The sequence below is a fragment of the Gavialis gangeticus genome, unplaced genomic scaffold (genome assembly GCF_001723915.1).
Source record: "Gavialis gangeticus isolate Ggan-Ray unplaced genomic scaffold, GavGan_comp1, whole genome shotgun sequence".
Classification (NCBI taxonomy): Eukaryota; Metazoa; Chordata; order Crocodylia; family Gavialidae; genus Gavialis; species Gavialis gangeticus.
Genome location: NW_017729028.1, coordinates 663,741 through 672,435, shown reverse-complemented (window position 1 = coordinate 672,435; position 8,695 = coordinate 663,741). Strand labels below are relative to the sequence as shown.

The 8,695-nt window shown below is 45.4% G+C and overlaps 1 protein-coding gene across 1 annotated transcript in view; it reads left to right on the top strand.

Annotated features, from left to right (window-relative positions):
* ADI1 (acireductone dioxygenase 1) overlaps window positions 1–8,208 on the top strand; it is a 70,913-nt gene extending 62,705 nt beyond the window's left edge. Inside the window, 3 exon segments of the mRNA XM_019520709.1 lie at window positions 5,254–5,294; window positions 5,296–5,428; window positions 7,900–8,208. Coding sequence (XP_019376254.1) covers window positions 5,254–5,294; window positions 5,296–5,428; window positions 7,900–8,022 — 297 coding nt within the window. The 3' untranslated portion in view covers window positions 8,023–8,208.
* The last annotated feature ends 487 nt before the right edge of the window (window positions 8,209–8,695 follow it).

Sequence of the window (8,695 nt, the reverse complement as noted above, 5' to 3'; positions counted from 1 at the left end):
GGAGCGGGAGGGGTGTGTGTGTAGTGAGAGAGGCGCGCAGTGTGCGTAAATCAGGGAGGTGGAGAGAGAGATAGAGAGAGCAATGAGGGAAGGAGAGAGTGTGTGTGTAGTAAAGGAAGCACAGAGTGTGTGTGTGTAGTGAGGGAGGCATAGAGTGTGTACGCAGTGAGGGAGGGAGAGTGGGTGCATTCATAGGGCAAGTCCCACAAGCACACCGCACCATACACATGCACCCACACCCCCTCACACTGCCATACACACAGCCATCCTCCCCTATACACAGCCCCCTATACTGATCTACATGCCACATATCCACACACCCACATGCTCCCTCACCCCCCTGCCACACCTATCCACCCCCCCCACAGACAAACCCATACCCTCCCTTCCCACATGCACTCAGGTCCTGTAGGTCCCACAGGTCTCACACCACCTAGCTTAAGCAGCAGGCGTGGAACTGCAGGGTTGTGGGGGTGGCAGAGTTGGGGGCACAGTAGCACCAGCAGCACCACCTGCAGGATTTGCCTGCCTCTACTATGAGATGCCTTCTTCCTGCTCCCCACACTGTATGGCGCTGTGTGGTCTGCCTACCACCCTGCCTTCCAGGTGTGGAAGGCCAACCTGTGCTAGTCAGCATGCTACTCTGCAGTCCTGGAAGGTACCAACAGCTCAAGGGATGAGACCACCCTGGGCCTGGCTCACCCTTCCCACCCTGGGTGTAGGGGCTGTGGTGCCATCTCCTGCCTTTTCCGAGCCATCCTGGACCCTTCCCTGCCCTGCCCCAGCCCCACTGGTGATCCAACATGGGGGACACTCGCCCCTAGATTTCTGCACTGACAGCAGGGCACAGGGCTGCAGCTTAGCTGGGTGTGGCATCTGGCAGCAGTGGGCAGGAGTGGGGGCTGGTGGCACTGCTTAGCTGGGGCACTGCCTGGGGCCTGGGCCAGGGCAGATGGCTGTGGCTCCCGCAGGTGTAGGGTGTCCATGCAGCCACCATAAGGAGGGCATGGGGAGGGGGTGCAGGGTGATGGGGACCCCAGCCTCTCCCCCCATGCTGCTCCCAACTCTGAGGGATGGGCATGTGCCCTCCCATAGGCCCCAAAACATTGCTTGTGAGGAGGATTGGAGGGCCAGGGCTTGGGGACTGTTCCTGCACCATCTGGGCCAAGCTCTGGCAAGCCCAAACAGGTTCTGCACCATTGGAGGCCCCCAGATGGCACAGGGGCAGTCTGGGGATACCAGTGTGGAGACAGTACAGCCTTTTGATGCTTGACAGGATTGATATGGTCCCTTAGGCCTGCAAGGCCTAGAGCAGCCTTAACGTAAGTAGGCTAAGAGTGCATTCATGGAGTTATGCGATTGTATGACCTGCTCCCTACAGAGAAATGAGTCTGATGCAGCTTGTTTTTTGCAACAGTCTGATGATAGAGGCTTGTTATTAATAAATGGGTTTGTCATGGCACATTCCAGCCATAACTGGTGCAGATGGCTCCTGGTTCCAAGGAGAGAGGAAAGAAACAGCGATAAAGGGGAGACATAATTCAGGTTGTTGATGAAAAACAAAAAAACTGCCTAAATGGTAGCTATGTGACTAGAGGACCATATGTAATACTACTTGCTGGGGTTGGTTGACCCCAGTACTCTTTCCTGCCATGGTAGGGGGTCGGACTCAATGATCTGCTTAGGTCCCTTCCGACCCTACAGACTATGAAACAAAAGAAATTCCTCTTTTTCCCCACCCTGACAATGCCTGAGAACTGAAGACATCTGATCTTTCTTTTCAAGTAACTTTGCCTGCTTTGGAAGCTTGGCCAGCTCCTGAGTCACGTATTATTAGGACTGGTAATATACAATTACCAGCTTGCTAAAATTGTATCTGGCTAAGATTACTGAAACTGCTAAGATTACATCTATACACATGCTTGGAGTTAATACTTTATAGTGCTCAATAAAACTGATTTATTAAAGAGATAACTGGGTTCTTGTTTGGAGTAGATAAATAGATAACTGGGTTCTTGTTTAGAGAAGATAAAAAATAAATGGGTTCTCGATTAGAGAAGACTGAAGCATACTTTAAGGTAATATCAATTGCGCTGTGCTCCCTCTCCATTTGGGAGGAGAACCAGATACCCCCTGGTTCTTGGGGCAACACCAGAGCTTTGTGCACAGCCCCAGTGGTGCAGGGCTGGTCTGGGTCATAAGGGTCAAGCTCTGGTGAGCCCAGACCAGCCCTGTCCCACACCCCTGCTTCCCCACACACCTATCCTCTGCTCCACACACTGGGGGTTGGGGGCAGCTTGAGGCCCCCTCTCACAGGGCTGGAGGGTCAGGGCCGGTGGTTTGGGAATGAGGGGCACCCCCAACTTACTGCTTCCTCCTCTGCCCCCACCAAACTGAGATGGGGCCCTGCTCTGGGTTGCCATGACACCTCTTTCCCCACTTCAGTACCCTCAGTTGCAGGGCAATGATGCCTCATCCACCACCTCGGCACTCTGGGCAGTTGCCCTTGCTGCCTACCCTAAGACCAGCTCTGCAGTTCATGCTGGCAGGGCAGAGGGATGGGGGTCTTGCTGACAGGGATGGTGAGGGCTGTGGCTTGGGAGTGAGGGGCACCAGGATATCAGGGCTGCTCAGTGCCACAAAGCAGTGAGGGGACAGCCACAGCTAGACCCATGTCCTGGTGAAACAAGGGGGCAGCAGGAGCTCTGATTTTCCATGATAAAAAAACCAAAATAAAACACCAAAATGTATAGGTATTTATAATAAAATACATCCTAATGATTGAAGCACTGGTAGTCTTCCAAATCGCATTAACATTGTAAATATATAAATAAAACATTATGCTCAACTGATACCTATATATATAGTGGTGTTTCATTTCAGTTGCAGAAAAATGTGGAGTTTGGGGTATTTAATCAGAGAATTATGGATTTTTTTAACAGAGAAAACCAGGATCCCTGCTCAGAAGGGACTCCCAGTTGTTTTCCTCGTGAAGGAGGACAGGATATAATTAGCTGTAACGCAGGATATCTGTCTCTGAAATAAGAAACAAGACTTTGTGGGCGCTGACAGACCTGTGACTCCCTGCTGTAACTCAGGATGCTTTACAGGAAGCGCCATGAGTTACAGCAATCCTCCCGGCCTAACAAACATTCTTTGTTGGGTTGGGGGCAGGGGGGTAGGGAGGAGGGGAGGGTTTAAGCTCCACTTTGGAGTTGGCTGAGTGTCTGCAGCCTCTCTATCCTATCCCTGACACCCTCCCCTCCCCTCCCAGCTTTGATGCTGTCTTCAGGATGGAGGGGATGCCAGGAGCTCAGCCCATGGTTTTCCCAGCCTGTGCTGGAAGTGGGGATGAGTAGACTGGAGCCCCTACCTCTGGGGGCCACCAATCCACCTGGCCCCATCCTCCAGAGCAGGTTGGGCAAACTGCAGTGGAGCTCCCTCCTCCCCCTTCTACCCTCCCATCCTGAAGACAGGACCGGGTGGCGGGACAGGACTGCTTCAGCCCAGTCCTGGTCTTAGAGTGAAGTGACAATCTTTTTTTTTTCTGGTAGACAACATGATAACCATCAATAACCCTGCTGTACTTGTTAGTAGCTTCTATATATCTAGAAATGTTGTTCACACATGCGCAAATTAGGGTGTAGATTGGATTGTGGAAGACATAAGTTATGAAGTCTGCCATTAAAGCGTACAGTGTTTTTTGAAGTGTGCATGTAGATCCCAACCTTCAAAGATTGAATGTTCCCCCCCCCTTTTTTTTAATTATGTTCTGCATTTAATAGAATGACAGATTTGATTCCAGGGTTAAAACTAGAAAGGATTTTGGGGCATGGGGAAGAGGGTTGTAGCCACTTTCCCTTTAGTAGCTTATGCCTGATACCCTTTAGAATAGTTCTCATACAACAGTGGTTCTTGTCTGTCATGTTGAGACTAAGGCATGTACACAGCCCTACAAATACTAGCAAACACTGTGAGAATATCATCCAAATGAAGGTCAGATCATTGCCAGCTGGGGACTTTGGTAAAAACTTTGCCCAGTGAACTTCATAACAGCAAGCTTAGTCTTGGTCATTGCTGTGCTGATACATAACAATAATTTTAACTGAAAGTAACAAATCACGTGGTCGTATCTTAAGTAATTTCTTGTTGTTCCCAGAGAAAAGGAGGCTACTCTTCCTTCTCTTGGCTTGGTTGTCAAGGTGATTGATTTTAAGTGACAAAAATATTTTAATATAATCACCATCAAAGGGAACTGGAACTTTGCCAAATTCATTTTGAAGGAGATTTGTGACCTCCCATACATATGAAGTAATGTGTGAGCATGCTCATTTTGTAGTTTTGAAAGTTGAAACACCCCTAGAGCTAAGTGTACATAAGGGATTATCTGCGTACAAAATGTATTTAGTTTTTAATTAGTTTTTTTCCCTCCAGTTAGGTTTTTTTTAAGGCTGAAATGTGCTAAACACTTGAGGAGTTTGAGGGATGTTTGCAGTTCCCCAAATGAGAAATACTTTAATTTGGGGACTAATATCCTGATTGCTTTAAAACAGATCAGTACGAATACTGTCAAGTTCTCAGTTAAGCATTTCAGAATGAAAGTCCTTCCTCATCAGCTAAGTACATTGACGCACCATTCCAGCTTGAACTGAGAAGTGGGTTTTTCAATATCCGTCTTGAAGCCTTGAGGAACTCATTCATTTATCACTTTCTGACCCGCTGCATTCATTCCAGGGTTTTTTTTAACCTCCTGACAAGCTGGATTGGATAGGAGCCCCTTCAAAGCCCAGTATTATTGCTCATAAATTGCCTAGAGAGGTCTGTATAGTGACAGAAAATATCCTTGGTTATGTCTCTTGTTGGTAATATGAAGCACTACATCAGGCAACCCATTTGGCAATAATTACTTCTATTGCTTTCAAGACCATCCAACAGATTAGATACTGTAGGTGCCAAAGCTACTTCTTCCTGTGAAACATGCAGGAAATCTTTCTGTATCTTTTTTGTGTGCATCCAAGATAAATATCCAGCTCTTGATGGATGATTTCCTGCTATACCTGGCTTGTTTTTTTCTATTCAGTTAACATAGTTTAGTGCATTAGTTACTGTACCAATAATACTTTTTAAAAGTGTTTTATATCTTTCTGGACTCCTTTGAAAAATCTCACAGGCACTGGTAGGATTACCATACTTACCCTTATTTCTCCTTGCAGCAAATTAAAAAAAAAAGAATCTTCTTTCTTTCTAACCTAGATAAAAATATTTTATGAAGAACATTTACACCTGGATGAACAGTCACTGCATCCTTAAAAGAAGTGGCAACTCTGATGTTTGAGACAAAGATGACAAGTGGATTGGGATTTTCATGGAAAAGGGAGACATAACTCTTCCTGCCAGCATATATCACCGATTTATACTGGATGAAAATGTTTGTGTGTAACTTTATATCTTACATTCCCATAAAGCTGCTTTAACAAACAAGTGTCCAGATTTATACTCCAGATTAGTGACCAAGTATATTAGGATTTGAAGTTCAGCATCAAACTATATTACACCAGAAATATGAGGAACCGATTTACTGAATCTGAGCCTTGGATTTCTGTCAGCCATCCAGATCCATCTCATCAGCAGATAGTCGAACATACCCATGTCTACTGCAGGTGTCAGTTAGGAGCCCCGGGCTCACTGTAATGTGGGGAACATTGTGTAGTGACTAGAAGTAAACCTTATATTCACATAATCTGTGTTACTTCCTGTCTCTGCAATGACCTGCTTGTTGATCTTTGACCTGAGAGGAGGTTTGGGGAATAATCGGGATTATAAGGTTGGGGCATGGCCCTGCCCTCTGTGGAAATCACATCTTCTTGTGATTTAGGACTCTGCATGTATATGTGAAGTTGTTTCCACCCTGCAAAGGTGGGGAAAAGGTCCAAGAATGAGCATAACCTTGAATCAGTAGTTGGCCTAGTAGTAGTGGTGCTCTGCATATAAAAGAAGAAAAGGTTTACTCCTTTGGCATAAACCTCTGCTTTGCACGCACAGACTGGGTGAGCTACATTGGCTACTGATTTGGGCTTTGTTCTAGTGTAGACAAAACTGGAGGTGGTGTGGGTCAGAACTGGAAAAGAGCTTAAGTGTCGCTCTCTCACATAACTCTTACTTTAGGGATATAAGTCTAAATTTGTCATCCTCTGAACCTTGTTCAGATGCCATAAATTCCATAGGAGCCACAATTTTGATCAGGTTAGGATCCTTAGATGCCTAAATTACTCAGAAATGCCGTGCTTTTGATGATGACAAGCATGGCTGAACCATGACTGGTTCCACAAAATAGGCGTTCCTCTATCTCACCTGCAAGGCTTGATCTAGCAGGTGTTTTCAGAACACACCTAATGAAGGAGATAATGCTCTGTCTGCCTCCCAGGACTGCTGAGGATGAACTGAAATCTGGAGCATACCATTGATCAGATCCAATTTGATCCCATAGGCACCGACACTGAGGTATTCCATTGCCTAAAGCTTAGATGCCTTGGCCAAATAGGGTTATCCAGATTGGCAGGTCAGGCACGTAGCCTCCTTTAACAGTCAATGTATAGGTTAGGACTCCTCAAAGAGCATTTCAGAGAGGCTGGAGGTGCCTAGAGGTACCCAGTAGGAAATACAGGTTGTGTCTGAACTCCTGTCACCTCGGGCTGCACTTGTTTTCACCTGAGATCCAGAACCTTCTTCTAACATCAGACTTTTGGCTCTGGTGGGTGATGGAGCTAAGTAGTCATGTAGAAGCCCAGTGATCAGTGCATTTGACCTGGTATTTGGAAACCTGACCATTAGTTCTTATTCAACGTGTGTGTAGATTCAAACTCATATCTGCCACCTTGTAGGAGAGTACACTGGTCACCAGGCTACAGTGTAATTTAGGTGGGGCCTGCTTCAAGTCTTCTGTTGAAGAACTGACCACCAAGAATGCAGGACTCATGGGTTCAGACAGAGATGCAGCTAGAGAAATTGGAGTGGCACTCATTATCAGGTAGGGAAGACCCTGTTTCTGGTCTCTGCTCCCAGGATGATATCTGATTTTATTCAATGACTGTCTAATTTAGGATGCATAAATTGCCTTGCTTGGCTAATCAGTTGTTTGGTGATTGGGACAGCAGGGAGATGTGAGTGAACTTGAATCCACTCAGGCTGAGGAGGGCCCAAATCCCAGGTTTCTCACTTACTGGACACATATTCTAACCACTAGGCTGTTGTGCAAAAGGTGGGCCGTGAGCAGAGTTGGGCAGTGGACAATGTTTCTGAGCAGAATTTATTGTGGTGGATCCATGTTAGGTATAGTCTGAGCTTGCTTATCAAATCCCCTGATGACTTTGGTGTCTCCCCAGAACTAATCTGGATTGAGATGAAGTTTGCATGGTAGCTACATGCCTAGATGATCAGACTAGATCACACAGCACGCTCAGAAACAAAAGGTCTGGGTATCTAGGTAATTTTCAGTCAGTTGGTTTAATTTATATGCCGCCATTCTGTGGTCTGTTAGGAAAAGGCTGGTGTTTAGGGATCCTTGCAGTCTAAAATGGATGTGTCAAATAAACTGAGGCTCTTTGAAATGTAGGTTCCTGCATTTCTCAAATCCCATTTGGTCTCCTCTAGAAGAAATCTGGATTTGAATCCATTGCAACTGCTAAGTGCCATTGCAACATTACTCCAGAGCATTTAAGTACAATGGAAATACAAATTGAGGTCACATGAGGCTTTTAAACCATCTAGAAAGGCACTGAAGGATGCTATAGAACTGCAGATTATTTTTACATCTTTACAGAAACCATTAAGTTTAGCTTTATAATTAACTTCTTTCCAAAGGAACTGTCATACTACTGCCAGTTTGTTTTCTCTCACCAAAACTATGTCAAGGCAATGGGATTGTTTGTTGGAGAACCTATCTGGACACCATACAACCGGCCAGCTGACCACTTCCCTGCTTGAAGACAGTACCTGCAGTTTTTGTCACAGGTAGTGCAGTAATGCGCTCTGGGGTGTAGTACGAGGAAAACCATGGAACCTGAGCAGAATGTAGACAGTGAATCGTTCACTGTAGGATGTGCTCTGCTTCCATTTTCCAAATGCTCTAATGCTTATTTTGGGATGATGGGCTGGGAGTAGTGGATAACCCTTAATGTTCATTGAATTATGAATAGCTGCTAGTGAACTGCATAAGATTATATTCAGTTAAATAATTCCTACTTTATTTTCTCTAAGAAACTTTATAAGACAAATATGTATGATCAGGACATTTAGAAGCTAGTCCTGCCCTGATGCATAGACCGGTGACTTTGTAACAAAGCACTGCAGTGATTTGCTCTTGTAGAGAGTACTAATCAAGTGATATTTCTGTTTTGAATGTTTGTTACCTTCCTCGCATCTTCACTTAGCAACCCACTGAATAACAGTGTTCCTTTATCTGTATTCACTGGTTTATATTTCTAGCCCTGCTGCAGATTTGTTCTGTAACATTGGACAAACCAATCATTTTCTGTACCTCAGCTTCCCCAGCTGTGAAATGGAGATCTTTTAATCATGAAGGCTTAGTGCAATAAGCCTCCTTAGCAATGGAAAAGTAAAGGTTTTGTCTACATTTTTGCTTTAAAGAGGAAATTTTTCAGTAGGGCAATATATTTAGGCTCATAATAGGGTTTTA